At 40.2% G+C, this 17,020-nt stretch overlaps 1 protein-coding gene across 3 annotated transcripts in view; it reads left to right on the forward strand.

The window, feature by feature from the left end:
• Positions 1 to 740: 740 nt before the first annotated feature.
• Positions 741 to 17,020, forward strand: part of LOC122872435 (sodium/potassium-transporting ATPase subunit alpha-1) — a 28,650-nt gene continuing 12,370 nt past the window's right edge. The window contains exons 1-5 of one of the 3 annotated variants that reach the window (XM_044188659.1): positions 741 to 996; positions 13,805 to 13,918; positions 14,666 to 14,725; positions 16,284 to 16,385; positions 16,591 to 16,692. In XM_044188659.1, coding sequence (XP_044044594.1) covers positions 985 to 996; positions 13,805 to 13,918; positions 14,666 to 14,725; positions 16,284 to 16,385; positions 16,591 to 16,692 — 390 coding nt within the window. In that variant the 5' untranslated portion in view covers positions 741 to 984. Of the gene's footprint in view, positions 997 to 9,155; positions 9,305 to 13,804; positions 13,919 to 14,665; positions 14,726 to 16,283; positions 16,386 to 16,590; positions 16,693 to 17,020 lie in introns of those variants that run through there. The other 2 variants (XM_044188658.1, XM_044188660.1) reach the window with 2 other exon arrangements.

Raw genomic sequence — 17,020 nt, forward strand, 5'->3', positions numbered from 1 at the left:
ATTTGCTTTCTTGCTGAGAGTTAGGTGAGAAGAACGATACCACGCTCATATTTGTCTGGTAAATATACAGCCAGCCAGCGGCCGGTTAGCTTAGCACAAGGACTGGAAACGGGGATGCAGCTGGCCTGGCTCTGTCAGAACGTAACAAAATCCACCTATCAGCACTTCTAAAGCTCACTATTATAACATGTTGTATTCTGTTTAAACTGTACAAGTTTGAAAAAGACTATTTGCTTTTTTAGAGGGGGTTATGTGCCCAACTATTTCTTGGCTGGGAGCAGTTGCCAGGCAACCAGACTGATTTGTCAGCAAAATGTTATTTTTACATTTCTGTTTTTGTTTAAACAAGATATAACATGTTAATTAGGGAGTTTTAGAGGTGCTGGCAGGCTGATTTCATGTCATGCAGTACAATTAGATGTTTTGTATGTGATAGTGTGCATGTAGCGCGTGTATTGTGGGAAAATTGTGTATTATTTCTCTCAAACTTCTGCATCATTCTGTTTTGTTTTTCCCAGTTATCATTGTATTTTCCTGTAATATTATAATAGTTATTGATAATTTAGCTCTGTTATTTGTATTTGATTCCTATCCGTGGCCATCCATGGTGAATGATGTGTGCTCTGTGTGTGTGTGTGTGTTGCATGGCAAGCTGAAAAAAATAAAGCCCAGTAATGGAGGACGCCCCGCCTCCATCCGTGGGGTTACCATGGCAAACGGCGTCGACGTCACAATGGAAGGAACGCCGTCTATAAGTATTGGAGGGTCTGCCGCGGCGGCTCGCGAGCTCGGATGTGCGTTCTGGAGGAGTGACACGTGCTGAAGAAAAAAAAAAAACTTTTAAAAACATTAAAAAAAATAACGCACCCATTCAGGAGTTTTACTTTGTTCTAATATATTTTTTTTATTGTACATAATTTTTAAGGTGGGTTTTTGTTTCTCAATACTTGAACTGGGAAGAACTACGTCCACATCTTAGCAACCATGGGAAGAGGAGTGAGTATAAATGTTCTGTGTTTGACTTCGTAGATGCTAATGTTTTTCATATTGAGATATGTGTGGTGGAAAAAAGATGGGTTTAAAACTTCACCATCCAGACAAGTGGTTTACTTAACCGATGTTGATGTTGTCACGGGGGGAGGTGGAGGATCACTGTTATAAGATAAGCAACAAGCCTCCTTTTTCTCTCAAAATGCCTGCTGCTTCAAAGTACTTTTGAGGACTTCCGTGTTTTCAGCCCCCAGAAGCACAAGACCCCTTTGAATTTATTTAAGCTGGCAGGGGAAATAACTCCTTAGAAATAAGTTTCCATCGCTCACAAGATGCCTCTCAGTGCCTTCAAACGGCTCGGTGTCCGGTTACATAACGGGATGTTCTCAAACGCGTGGACTGTCAAAGTTTTACTAGCTAACAATATTAGCTGCGACGTTGCAGCTGTGGGAATAAAACCGTTTCAACTGAGAAAACGGTGTAAATGGCTGCGGGGGGTTATTTCACGGTCTTGAGGGCTATTTTAATCCAATTTGAGTTGAAAAATAGTGCCAAATATACTTCTTCTACGTGTGAATTTTCTGAACTGCTGACACATGTATGAAGTAGCTTTCCCATCACTGGTGCTCTGCCTTCAGGAGGAAGTCTTTGGTGTTTTGAAACATTTTGCTGTTTTAGTGTAGCACTTTTTAGAGCAGCTGTGTATTCTGGGTATAATGGCTTGGCAGTGGGAGGGATATGTTAAAAGTCCAACCCACGTTTTCCTCTGCTGGGAGATTTTGAGCTCTGTGACCAATTATCTTAAACTTATCTGAAGTCCGATCTACACACCTTTTTTAGGGAGAATAGCTTGGAGTGTGGCAGCTTTTTGGGCTGACACACTTTGAACAATGCATTGTATCAAACGGCATTAAAGTGGTGCTACTGCAGGAATAAATTGTGAGAAAGCATATAAAAAGGTGATTTTTGAGCTCCCCCCGAAGCTTACATATTATATAAAAATATGACATTTGCACTAACTAGCAGTAATCCATCATTGACAGGTTATTGATCATGCATTTAGAATAGATCATATCACATGCCAAAAGTTGTTCAAACACATTGTAATGTGAGGTTTCTAGCGTAGTAGGAAGATCTCCATCTTCTAGCTTTTTCTTCCCTCTGCAGGGGTCGTCGGCTTGAGACGTTTTTTTTGTGATCGGTGTTGTAAAATCTTTCATTCACATGCCCTTTTTTGTCCTGTTATTCATTATAAAGTACCATTATTTGCTCTGAGAGTATGAGAGGCATCATTTAGAGGCGGTTATGTCAAAAGAAGAATGTTTTAGACCCTACCTAGTGGATTCACCAACACCAATCTGTTATTGTTCGCGTCTTAGTATTATTTTTAGGCACAACACAGCTGTTATTTTCCACAAACTTGAACTGCATGGGATGAAATTGAACCGTGTTGTATGAAATATCAGTAGACGCCACACCCTGCCATGCTGCGCAGTAGAAACACTCATTATAGATTCAGCCTGCGAGGGATGGAGAGGTGGATGGAAGGAGCGAAAGGGAGAGAGAGATGGACCAAGATAGATCTGGCGGGAGATGTGAAGCAGAGTGGTTCATTCAGTCTTGCTTCCTTTCTCCATGACGCTCATTTACGGTTCAGAAAATCTTTGCTCGCTCTCTCTTGGCTGCAGCTGTGTCTTTTTTTTTTTTTTTGTTTTTTTTTCCTTCCCATATGTGATGAAAGCCATGCCCTGCCCCCATCCAACCTCCTTCCACTTCCCCACTGCGTCTCCCCTCCTTTCCTTCCCCCTCGAGTGCTCCTCTCCTCTCCTCTCTTCTCCTCTCCTCCAATACATGCAGTGCTGCCACAGACAAATAGCTAAACTTGGAAGAGATAATCGCCACTACAGAGCTTTCCTGGTGCGAGGACAGAGAGGTGGATGAGAAGTTGTTTTGTTGTAATGGAGAAGAATCAGGCCAGTGAGAAGGAGCACAGGTATGACAAGAGTCTAGCAGTGATGATTATTTTTTTCAGTTTCCCCTCTGTGTTTTGAACATGCACCTCCCGCTCATTTCTAATATGAGATTACCCTTTTCCTGCCCTTTTCATGCTTTTCCGTGTTTTCTCATCACATCGGCAGCACAGTGCAATAAACAGAAAAAAGCAAGTGAGCTGAGAGGAGCGAGAGAGGCGAGTGATTGCTTCAGAGAGGCAGGTGGGGGTGGTGGGGGGTGGTGGTGGTGGTGGGGGGTCGATATTAGGGGGAGCCAAGAGGCACCAGTTGCCGCATTGCCACTGTTGGCTCCCAGACATGATAGCGAGGAGGGAGAAAAAAGGCTGGGGCGGGACCGAAAACTGATACATTTCAACATCCATCATTTACTCTGATGAATGATCCATTGCAGAGCTTTAAAATAAAGGATTATTTGGAAAGGGGAGCAGATAATTTAAGCTGTAATTTGTCTATATTTTACTGGATAATTTCTCTTTTCTTGCTAAAATGAATCTAGGTATAAAATATATAAACTGCTGAGGAAAGGGGTGATACTACTTTACCTGTCCTAACCCTATTGACTGGTTAACTCGGCAGCAATGCAGAGCAGACATTGGGAGACAGCTGTCGAACTCACGGGAGACAGATGGGGGGAATCCAACTGAATATTTCATAATCTTACCTGACTCAACCATTTCAATTTTTTTTTCTCCCGAACTAGCTGAATTATAATGTTGGCAGCAATTTAAAAAGCATACTTCATCCCAGAATGGTTACTTTACTTCAGCTCTGTAGATACTAAGATATGACGCTTTGGAATGGTGACATTTTGAGGAAAGAACGAGGAGCACTTTGCTGTCATTACAATAGATTTTCCCAGTAAGCGAATGTTTTTGTAAACTCTTATCACAGGCGTCACCAGTGATATATCTGCACTTACACAATTCAGAAAGGAGAAGGTAACTATCTCTTTAGTGGCCAGAGATGGCAACACTCAACCATAAACCAACCTTCCCATCTCTGAGTGAGAACTCTGCTGGTTATGATTTACACTGTTCTCCCCACTGTGAACTGACCTAGGATGTCAGCGCTGGGCCACTTTTAATCTCAGCCAAAGGGGCACCCCGACTACACCTTCACATCCATTCTTTACAGTCTGTTTCCCTCTTGTTCTCTGTGTTTGTACCTGTTTTCTTCTCTCTCTCTCTCTCTCTCTCTCTCTCTCTCTCTCTCTCTGAGGATTTAACATTCTTTCCGCTTGGCAGTTATTCTGTATTAACCGGGGCTTTTGTCACACACCAACCCTTGTCTGTGACAGAACACAACGTACTCCCTCTCTCCTTCTTTTCCCTTTTTCACACTCACTCCATCTCTGGCTCCCTCTTTTTTCCCCCGTCTGTAATTCCCTTTGCCTCGTTGTTTGTACCTCGTTTAATCCATCTATTCGCTGTTTCTCTTGTTGTCTCTTGCTCTTTTGTCTTTTCTTTCCCTCTTTGCTTTCCTTTCTGGCTCTCTCCCTCTCTTTCTCTCATTCTTTCACATGCCATCTCTCTCTGTCTTTTGCCTCTGTTTGGCTAAGCAGCTTGAGCTGTGCGATTTGTTTTTCTGTGGCAGCTCTTTGAACTTTCACTGCAAGCCTGTTGCTCAGCAAAAGTGGAACATTCGCATTAAAAATAACAAACTCAGAGCACACACTGTTCCTCTGCCTCTGTCCATGCATCTCCTACATGAGGAAATATGACATTTTCCATGCTAAAAGAAAGACTTGTCGTAATCCAGGTCTGTCGAGTACTGTAGCCTGAATCACTGAGTAGTTTGTTCCCGTGATTATGACAATATGAAAACAAATATTTGAGAGAAATATGTGCGACACATTCAGCTTTTCCCTCTCTTGAGGAAATGATGCAACTTGTAGCTATGGTGTCTTGACCAGTTAATGTCACAGAGGTGTGGCTAAGGCCTGAAAGTGGGGAAAAAAGGGCCATTGATTTACTGGTTCATTCATTCTAGTCCAGAGCAGCTCCAGGTTGCCTGTTCAGCTTTTTTTCCCACATAGACAAGCTAAATAATTCATCTTGAAGAGTACAAGATAAAATAACAGATCCTTTGTCTCATAAGATGACTTAAGATCTTTGCTTACACCTTATTTTTCACCTTGATATATGCGGAATTACCATTATGCATTAGTTCTTTGCAGAGTACTCAACGAAAGTTGACATTTCATTTTGTTCATGACATTTTAAGCCGGGTCTGTGTCAGCAGCAGAATGCCACATTGAACATGATGGAACAGGACCGGGGTTGCATACGAAGGCTGAAAGATTTTTTCCGCGGATTTAAGTTGAGAACTTTATTACAAACGTTAGGAACTTGGTGGTCTCATAGTGCAGGACAGACAGAACAACATTCAACACAACATGCTGATAAAAAACATTAAATAAATCAGTAAAACATATCAAATTACACAAAATACTAAAAACAAAACATGCCTTAAAGGTGCCAAAAGAGAGATAGAACAGAGTGGCTTGTCATTTTAGATGTGGTCTTAACTATTTTCTCTAATGCATTTGTCTCAGCAGTAGTGAGGCTACCAAAACAAAATGCGATGGAGAAAATAAGCATGCTTTCCATGACTGATGTATAGAACTGGACCATATAGCGTTTCCTGAAGCTCCCTGGAAAAAAATATAATCTCTGAGGCAACTGTAAGATTTTGTAAACGATGCTTACCCATTTAAGGTTAGCGGAGATTATAGTGCAAATGCCAAACTCTTTTACATTTTTAACTGGTTTTCTGCAAATTTTAGAGCTAGATTACCACTGTATTGTCACTAGTTTGACTGGGTCAGTGAACTTGTGACTAGATGACCCCACATTCACATGATGTGCATTAATGAAAGCGCTGTTAATTGAATTTAAAGGAATAAATTAAACATTACTTAACACAAGTGACAATTATGGTAAAAGAATAATACATTTTAAGAAGTAAATCTTCTATGGACGTTGGCAGTTTGGACATTTCTCATTTCAGTGGTGTGCGTCACCTTGGCAGTAGAGAAGTGCCCACAAAAAGTTTCCAACAAGGAAAGGCATTGATTCATTCATTCAGTTTTGTTCTGCTTGAATAAAGCTGAAAGTTGCACAGGACGTGAAGGGAGTGTTAAACACAACCCCGTGTAAATTAACACACTTTCTTTTCACTGTTTAAACAGAAAACGGGGTAGTTGGAGGAAATGAAAGGAGGGAGAGGAGAGAGGGGACATGGGAAGGAGAAGGGAGAAAGAGAGAGGGGAGGGGCTACAACACTTGACTCTGTCCATTCACATATCTCAAGAGGTGTGGCAATAGTCACCAGTAGCAACCGGGCAAAGTCCCAGGACTGTGTGTGTGTATGTGTGTCGGCACAGTTGAATGAGCAGCTTGTGTATCTGGCAAAAGATCCTGGCACCAGGAAGGACTGTTCATAGGAATTCAAGTGTGCTTTAAAATATGCGACCGCTTGACCGAACGCTCTCTTCTGTTTGAGCCTTTAGGATGATGTTCTCTCAGGCGAGAATAACGGGGTATGGGAGGGAAAGAGGTCTCAGAAATTCTTGTTTTTTTGGGGGGTTCATTGCTTTTCGGAGAGGCTCGTTCATTCAACTATTTGGTCTCAATGTAAGGGTTCTCAATCTCCTTCTCACACAAATCCTTGCTTTTCTTTTTCCTGTTTTTATCTCTTCAATTCTCCAGATAACTTTCAGTTTCCAAGATATATAACTTCAGTTTGCAACCTTTTGAAGGTTCTTTTATACTGTTTATTTGAATCAGGATCAGTATTTGTCATTTGTTCACTAATAAAAACAACACTTAAACTGGTATAACTGAACTTGACGTCACTAAAGGAGGTGTTTCAGTCAGTAATCAGCACTAAGACTGTAATCAGATTTAGCTGTAACTTGGTTGACAGTTCCACGACAACGTAAAAAAAGGTGTTTTGCAAACAAACGCCCAGAAATAAGCTACATTTCTGTAACATTTTGTTCCTTGGTCATAGTCCATTTTGAAATTCCCTCAAATCTCCATACAGGCTGAAGACAATGAAGTGTTGGTCAGCGTCTCTGCCGGATAAAGTAGCCCACATGCCCGTGATCTTAACACGTGAAAGATTTCTGAGCCTTTTGTTTGTGTTTTTGATGCAGATTTTATGGAAGTTGTACAAAGGGCCATTGTTCTGAGTCCAGTAGGCTAGTGTGTGTGTGTGTGTGTGTGTGTGTGTGTGTGAGTGAGAGAGAGAGGGTGAGAGATTCCACACCAGTTTGTTATATTGTTTGTTTTTCATCGCACCCAGTGCTTCTTCACGTCTGTCATCTCTTGCTCTAGAGCATCCTTCTAATGTCTGCTTTCCATGCTCTCTTCTCACCTTCCTTCCCTTTTTTTCTCCATATATTTTTATTATTTTGTTTTTCTATCAGTATATACTCCCCCCGCTCCATTTCTGCCGAGGTGGTGATGTTGACCTTGAAAACTACTCCTCAAGGTTAGGGTTTACTTTCTTGTGTCCTGTGGGAGAACATTGTCTTTTATCTGAAGAACTGTGCTGCATTAAAAAAAAAACTCAAACATGGAAAAAACATTGGGTAACATTTAGAGGTGGCACTATTGGTGGCATTTGCAGAAAATATACTGTAGGAACTTCTTGTAAAATGTTAAATAGCATGGACAGATATCATATCTGTGAACTCTAATTGCTTGAAAACAGTGTTGGGCATAAAATGCCTCACTCTGGCATCTCATATAATGATTAGTGTAAGCAGCTTGGCTTTGAGCTGTGTAGTAATGTTGCCAAATCAATATCAGAAAATATGTAGACTGCATTGTCATGTATAAGAAGAACAGGATGGTCTCCACTATATTAATACCACTGACCAGGGCTGTAGCTGAGAGTTTAGAAATACTAAGGTCCCCTTAACTCACCCCACCACCACTACCCTCAGAAAATCTAAACAACCCCCAAACATGTCAGTTTTTTTAAATTATAATTTGGATTTTTCATGCATATTAGTCATTACTTATTCAGTTAATTGATCAACTATACATGAACAAATTGTGCTTCGTACTGAAGACTGTTTATCATTTTGTTGGCCTAAAAGTAGTTCAATTTAACTATAGATTGTAAACTCTGTGCAGGTTAAAACCCTCAAATTCCCCACAAAAGCACAGAGGATGTGTCCTCAATAGTCACAGCCCTGCCATAGACTATATATATAGTCGGAGCTGACTTGTGTGATATTATGCCGCTGTATGGAGCTCTGACTGAAAGAAGACAGCAGGTAGTCAATCGCCTAAAAGAGAAAATGAGAACATTTTGTCACTTCACTATATTAAGACCAGGAAAACTTGATGGTTAAGCTACAGCACAACATTATACAATCCCAGAAGACGCCATTGGACTGAGCATAAGTGCAGGTCAAACACATACCAGTCTTAAAGATTTTGTCTCAGTACCAGTCAATAAAGTGACAAGTGCAGTGCAGTCACAAAATTTCACCAGGAAGTATTTTGGAGTGGGTGAACTCATTTCTGTACAGCGTGAGTAAGCTGACTAAATCCCAGACAGGTCTCTCTACAGCTTATTTGAGAGTGTGAGTGGTTTTGTTAGTTAAGAATGATACCATCTGGTTAAATGGGACTTTCCGTTGGAGGCCCCACAGGTGTGGTCTGTTGAGTACTCGACGTACTAATAAGAATAATGAAAGTGCAAAAACAGAACGAAGAAAATGCCAGTCAAGTGTAGTGGTTGGGGCTTTAGTTGCACTAAATTCTTAGCACAATGTGTGAATATGTCATACTAAATACAGAACTTAAAGTGTTCAGAATTCTTCAAGGCCAAATACTGTAGATGAGGATGGAGATGTGTCATCACCAGCTCGGTTTTTGTTCCGGTAAAGTGGTTGACTAATTGCAAATGCCACATGTAAGCATAAACTTGCCAAACGAATGCTGTGATTGAGTACACAACTTGACTTTTCAATTGGTCTAGGAAATGCCAGAAGCAGACGCAGGGGGGACTGTGCAGCAGCTCTGGCTTGACTGTTGCTTGTCAGATGTAAATAACTGCTGGTCTAACATGGGAGCAGCTTAGCAGAGCAGGAAACGGCAGTTTTAGTTTAAACGTCTGAATATCAGCTCGCTCTGAGTCTGTCATCAGGGACAATGGGCTAACATTTCATCCTGGCATTTCCTCGGTCTGTATTTATTTACTTGAAGTGGTGCACTTGAAATATCAGGTGTTTGGATCCTGCAGATATACAGGCCTTATTGGATGCTATGGAAACTCTTCAGGTAACCAAAGAGCTAGTAAGCAAACCCTTTGGTTTTCTCTAGCATTGTTTAAATGCTGTTATGTGTCATTCATTGTTAAATCGTTTTCAGAAAATACACTTGTTGGTATGCCATAACACACTTGTGGATGTTCTTTTAATGTGATTATTTACTTCAGAAAGCTCTGCACTTTGTGTAAAATGCTCAGAATTTGAATTTATAACTAGGGCTGCAACTAACTTACTAACTTAAATTTACAGCAAGGACACCATTCTTAATAAGAATAATAAGATAATTGATAATATTATTAATAGAGCCTCAGCCTACAATTAGTTCAGAACTGTCAATGTTACACAGTTTTAGAAATGAATGAATACAAATTGAACGAATCTGGATTTAATAACATTTATTATATTCTGATCAACCTTCTGTAATTGTATGCTATACATAAAGATAGATATAATATCTTATTATTTAAATAAGGCTCAAACAAACCACTAGTACTTCTGTCATGTCTGTTGGAAACAAGTCTGCATTCTAACTTCAGACTCTGGACCACTGTTTGTGAATTATTTGCCTGAAGCCAGATGGCCTCTGGGGGCCCTCGGGGGTCCAAAGGCTAAGATCTGACCGCGGTGATCCAGAACCATTCGCAGTGTTTTCCCAGCTTAGCTGGCCAGGGGGCTCGAGCAACAATAACAACATGTGCTGGGATCATACACTCTGCTCTGGTGACTCCCTGGGAAACTTTAAAAGGTGCAGTCGAAAAACAATATTAGTTAGCATATTTCCATGACTGGGACTGTGTGAAGGATGTCCATATTTGGTCATCCTGGTGTGGGTGAGCCACACTCAGGTCATTTTGTGTCCAATATATCGCCTTCTAAAGAGTTTTCAAAATGGTTGCTGCACACTGTGGTGTTGCATGCAGACAAATAGCTCATAAATAGTAACTTGGTCTTTTGGCAGCCTCCCTCCCTCCCTGCTAACATGCTAACACCTCTGATCCTTGTACAGTGCTGAATTATAGATGAGCCTTAACCGCTAATCAATGTTAGCTTCTAGTGTTGCATTCTCCCGTTACCTATCTGAAACACACACAGGCTTAACTCTCTCTCCCTCTCTGTGATTAGCGCACACACACTAAGAAGCCTACACATTTTTCACCTGTTGAGTGACGCGGCTAGTGGTCCTTGTACAACCATTAGGCCACAAACACATGTGCAATATAAATATGTACCATGAGCTACAGCCATGCTAGCAGCTGAGGCTGTACATAGGCACAGCTGTGCATTGAGCTAACGACGACATGCTAAAATTCACACAGTGACAATGCTAACATGCTGATGTTAAGCAGGTAATGTTTACCATGATCACCATCTTAATTTAGTGTGATAACATGTTAACTGTACAGCTGACATTGCCATCCTGTACATCATCTAAAAAAGGAAGTGTCGATTCCTCGATGTCGATTGAATCCATTGAATGAAATACCTAAAAAAAAAAAAAAAAAAAAAAAATCAATGTACTTAGCCACATTGATGCAAAAATCAAAGTCCTGCTTATGAATCTGCAACATTAACCCACAATGGTCCTATACTGCCAAAAACGGTTGACAAATTTCTATCGTCTCATGATATATTTTGTCACATTACACAATCCTAGTTCAGGAGAAGGTTTAACTTTAAATTGGTGGTTTGTTTGTATCTAGTGATTAATAGTCATTGTTTAGGGTTTTGGTAGACTCTGGGCAGTCTGGAAGAAGGATGTTCATATCCTTGAGAAAATTATATCAGGAGTGGCTACATTGGCCATCTGGATAACGTGGCGTAATTAAGTTCAGGTCGGGGTGTCTATAAACCAAGTGTAGGCTCATACAGGTGCAACTCACCTGATTATACATGTGGCAAGACAGCGGGCAGGATGGCAGTATGTAATTGCACACTAACTTGGCGAAAGATTTTGTGTTGGGTAGGAGAGGATATCAATCTTTTTGTTGTTTACTGCTGTGATTTTTAGAACTTTTTTTGTTTTAGTTTCATGATTCAGTGCATGATTTAGCACTCACTTTTGCTGAATTACTGTATGTTTTGGGCCTTTTAAAGTTCACTTCCCCCCTCCTCTTCGGTCTCTCTGGTCCTCTTTCTTTCTCCCTATCTCAACTTCTCTCTGTCACCCTGTCTCACACACCCTCTGGCTTACAGCCGTCTAGAAGACACAATCTTTGCTCAGGCCTTTTGTTGCTCTGTCAGCTACTGACCGCTGATAATGACAGGGGATGTATGTGGGGGAGACAGCAGAGAGAAAAGGACAGTAGAGAGGCTGTCAGAGCTGATGGTGTGATAGGGGATGTCAAGTGAGAGAAGAAACACACAAATTAAGGATATTTCTGTACTTGAAATGTTTGTATTTCATCTATATCGAATTTTACAAATGGATATATCACTGTGTGTTTCTTTCAGTGAGATTCAGGTCTAAACTTAGAAATATTCTCTGTTTAATTAAAATCTTTCCTGCCTACAGCGAGGATAATTTGTGTCACAGTCAGAGTTAAAATCAACAAAATGTTCCCGAGTGTGATTACCAGTAAATGACTCCAGTGTGGTTTATTGTTCCACTCTGGGGTTTGGCTGAGGTACTTAATTGATGAGGTTATGTCTAGGAAAGCTGCTGGTGAATGAATGAAGCTTTATGTATTTGTCTCACTCAGACAGTGAGACCCTTTTTTGCAAATATGGGTGTTAAACAAGTGAAATTTGTTTTCACCCTGCAGCCTAATCTGTCTCACCATGCCAAAAAAAAAAAAGAAAGCCCTTATCTACCACCCGACCAAAAACCACATGACGCTTGCTCCTCCCCTTGGTTTCATTATTGTTGTACACAGTCAAAGTGTTACTCCTGAGCTTGACTGATCCTTTGACAACTTTTTAGTTCAATGGGTAAATAGATTTTAATTCAGGTTGCAAAATATTCTGCTGATCAGTAAACACCTGCAGTTAGTGATCATCACGGGTTTGAAAGATTAAGAGTTCACTGATGGAGCAGAATGTTAATATCCTGGGTCTCACTCGTACATGGATTACTCAGGATTAATACTCAATCAAAATACACACATACTAAAGACAAACATAGCAAGCAGAGTTTCAGTCTAACAGTCAGCTGATGTAGTTGAACTAAAACAAATGGAAAATAGTTTATAAAAAGCTACACTCACAATAGAAAGCCTTTCAAAAGTTTGCAAATCCTGAAAAAGTGGATCCCCATAGAGTTCTTTTTGCAGTGACAGATGGCACTGGTGTCCATAAAGCCACGATCTAAGACTTTTGTCACTTCTCGTCCGACAGGGCTCTTGATCTCAATATCTAACTCGATGTGACAAGTAAAGAGGTTCTCTTTTTTTTTTTTCTTGGACTGTCTGTTAAAGTTTGTGGCAGTTTGTCTCCCCAATTTAGGCCACGGTTTTCTCAGTTTTAGACTGGTCTGTTTACTCTGTTTTATTTTTTGCACTTGAGTCAGTTTGCATTTTGAGTCGTCATCAGACGTGCTCACATTGCATCAGACACACCTCAGCAGCAGTCAGCATGTTACTTATGCATCTCTTTTGTTACCCCCTAAAAGTTCTCAAATAAAACAATTTAAATCCTTGGTTGAAATGGCCATCACACATAGACACATGCGAATTTGTGAAGTAAACAAAGTTTTGTTTAAGAGTTTTGGGGAACAACTAATCTAAAAAATGCCAATTAAATTGTAGCTTCTATGTTGTGCCAAACCAATCTGTTTCTCTATTTCTTTATGACAGTTGTTAAATAATTAATTAGATTTGTGCCAGTTTAAGGCTGCAATACAGTCATGGTCGATATCTAGAGCTATGGGTACATGGTTGCTTTACTCACACAAATGGATGTGTTAACTGAGGCTCACTCTCCTAGAGTATTACCCATTTCTCAGAACTCTATTCATTCCTAATGCCTAAGTGCAGCTCCACCCAAAGGGCCCATGAGACAAAATTTTGAGACAATAGAGCTGCAATTTTTGTTACGTTTAACGTTATTTTATCATTATAGTGATAATACAGGACCTTAGAGGGCACCAAAGTATCCATAATCACACTTTAGAATATCCAGTGTGCATTATAGCTTTTACAAAACATTTACCAAAGCTTGTGTGTTGCCTAAAAAGTGCTTTACTAATCCCCATTAGAGTCAAAACAATGCTAACCAGCTCATTGCCTGTGACCAGAGTTGGCACAACAACAAATAAAGCACATTTCTGAGCCTCCAGGTCGCTTGGTTGAAAGGACTGTACGTTCACTGCCCATGTTGTGTCCCAGTTGCCAGGCTGTATCTCTGCTGAAGGCAGTATTGTTCATCACTAATATTATACACAAATAAGCACCGTAATAGTGGTAGGTTGGTTTGAGCTGGGAGATGATCTGTTTTTCAGAGTTGTTATTGGGGTTACTAAACAGTGTATCTCATTTTTATTTTTCCTCCTTTTTCCCCTTCATTGTGTTTCCAGGAAGGACGTGAGCAGTATGAGCTGGCTGCGACCTCGGAGCAGGGCGGCAAGAAGAAGGGGAAGGGGAAGAAGAAGGAGAAGGATATGGATGAACTGAAGAAGGAAGTGGATATGGTGAGTGTCTCAGCTTCAATTGTGTTTCACTCTGTTCATTGGCCTCAGGACCTCTTCCTCTAATTGTCCACTGTCTCCTGCTTCTAATATAACTATCCCTTACCTCTTCTTGCCACCTCTCTCTCATGTAAAACCACATACAAGAACTAAAAATATGAATTTCTGCTTTAAATTGGCCTGCAAATATTAATTTTTAATTACATTTTATATTTATGAAGCTATAAAAGTAGATACGGTTTGATTTCTGTATCCATTACAGCTTATTCTTTACTTATTGAGTATTAAATTATTTAAAATTCAATTCTAGGTTTCACTGTATGTGTAATATCTTACATTAGGCTTATTTGTGTTGGGGTTTTTCTCCTTTAATCTGTGTCTGTGTCCTTTCTTTTTTCTATCCAAATCCCTCCCTTTCTTCCCTCCTCACTTAATTTCATGCTCCTCTTTTCTTCCTATTTCCCTTTTATCCTTCCCTTTCTTCCTCCTCCTCTTTCTTGCTTTCTTCTTATCTCCCCAATGTCTTTTGTTGGCTCCTCATCCATTCATTCTTTTCCTTAAACTGTGAGTGTTTCTCTGTCATTGCTGTAGCTCTACCTTTGTCATTTTAAAATGAAAGGTCAGCACACAATGCGCTGTAAATGTCACTGGAATTTGGCATATTGAACACACACAACCATACAGTAGAGACATGCACACAGACATAACACTGGACTAATGCCACCTACTTTTCTCTGTGTGTCTTTGCAGGATGATCACAAGCTGACCCTTGATGAGCTCAATCGCAAATATGGAACAGACCTCAACAATGTAAGTGAGATAAGGAGGAAAATGTGCTGTATTATGTGTCTATATATGTGTGTGTCTGTTTTTGAATGGGTTATACCTGAAATGTCTCTCACCTGCAGCTTTAAAGGTCACACAGTTGCAATTTTGGCAGCCAGTGTCCTTGTCTCCAAACTCTGGCATCGTAATGTAATTTTCAAAAAAAGTGTATTTCTATCAACGTGTCTACATCTATAAAGAAGATCAGATAAATATCAAATATCAGCAACACATTGGCTGCTGTTTGCCATTAATTTCCATTTTTCTCCTCAGTCTGGCAGTTGATATTCATTTGATGAATGATTAATGAGGCTTAAATGAATTAAACAGAAGACTTTGTGATCATCTCTTACATCATGAAGGAAATGTCACTGAGGGTGTGATCAGCTACTACAGGCTCAGCCCTCCCAGGGTTTATTAAACAAAGAGCGTTGATCGAGAAAGAGGAGGAGGGGGAAGGTTTAAAGGGAAAAGGAGGTTGGATATTGCTGAAGGTTTCTTCAAGCTCCAAGGGAAATGCTTTTTGGAGTACAAAATCTCCTTTCCAACAAATAATTTGCGTTGGAAGTGTCACGATGAATAATGTAAAAACTAGCTGGTGTTAGACACGCAGCAGGAAATGCTCATCTCAGATTTTTATTTTGACAAAATGTATGGCATGAAATTTCTTGTGCTACCCTTAAAGGGAAATATGCTTGTTCGCTTTCTTGCATGGCTTTGCTTGAAGGTAACAAAATCTGCCTAGCAGCACTTCTAAAGCTCACTAATTAAGATGTTATATCTTGTTTGTTTAATCTGTACAAGAACTAACTGGCTGCTGGCTGTAGTTTCATATTTACCATACAGATATGAAAGTGGTGTCCAGCTCCTCAGCTAACTCTCCACAAGAAAGCAAATAAATATATTTCCCAAAAGTTCGAACAATACCTTAAATGACATAATTCTAAGGTTATCAAACTGCAACTAGCCCTCTCTTCTCATGCAAATGTGCTCCTGGTCATGCAGAAAAGATCAAGGAGAATAGTTAATCAGTGCCTCTAAACTGGGGTCTCCAAGCTCTGCATGTGCGGGCTGCATGCATGCGTACGCAGTTGTGAATAATTTATTAGCTGCAGAAGCCCCTGTGCCCTGATTTCATATGATCCTATTTGCCTCATGTTGTCTCCTCTCATTTACTGTCCTCCTTTACCTTCAGTTCTCTCCCTTTCTTCTTCGTCTTCTTTCTCTTTTCTTCCTCCTACCTACTGATGAAGGAAATGGCACTGTTTTTCTGTTGATGCTGTGTTGCTAGGCAACTAGTAGCACCTACAGTCCCCTCTGGACTTAAATATGTGTCAGTGAGTTTGTGTGTACATGTGTGGCTAGCTGGTAAGCAATAAGTGTGTGCTTAAAATCTGGTTGTATTTATAATTAAACATGGTTGTTTGTCTGACTTATCCAACATGTCAGCTATCAATCACTTGACACATTTTAGAACATCTGGCCAGGAATCAGATATTTTATCAACAATGTAATGTGAATCTGTATCTTCTCCTCATATCAGGGTTTGACTAGTGCAAAGGCTGCTGAGATTCTGGCACGTGATGGGCCCAACGCCCTCACTCCTCCTCCCACCACCCCAGAGTGGGTCAAATTCTGCAAACAGGTGACATCAGCTTTGTTGTAAATTGCACACTATCTGTTTTGGTGGCTCATACAGTTGTTGATAGTGATGCCTTTCCAGGTTTTTAGCCTCTGTATTAAAGTTTAAATGTAGCCTCAGTATACTAATTGACACGTTTTCACAAACTGAGAAGGTACTTACTCACATTTCTGGCTTAAAAGGTCACTCCTGTCGTTTTTTTCTTCAGATGTTTGGCGGTTTCTCCATGCTTCTGTGGACCGGTGCCATCCTCTGTTTCCTGGCCTATGGTATCCAGGCTGCAATGGAGGATGAGCCTGCAAATGATAATGTAAGAAAAGATCCTTAAAATATCCATGTAATGTCTTGTATGATACATGGTTTAATCATAGCTTGATGTAAAACCTAACAAATGACAAGCCATCCTAAGACAATTTCATAAAATGTTGATGTTTTTATTAGGTCAAAGCAAGAACAAATTTGATTTTACCTGTTTTATTATGTATTTTGTGTATCAAGTTTGCTGGTGCTATGAAAGTGACAATTGATTGTTGAATGTTGAACAATTTTACAGTTTGCTAGTACCAATGTCATAAAAAAACAAATATTTCTTCATTGTGAGGTGATTATGGTTCAGGATTAGTCCGTTTGACAGCATA

Source organism: Siniperca chuatsi, linkage group LG24, assembly GCF_020085105.1.
Source record: "Siniperca chuatsi isolate FFG_IHB_CAS linkage group LG24, ASM2008510v1, whole genome shotgun sequence".
NCBI lineage: Eukaryota > Metazoa > Chordata > Actinopteri > Centrarchiformes > Sinipercidae > Siniperca > Siniperca chuatsi.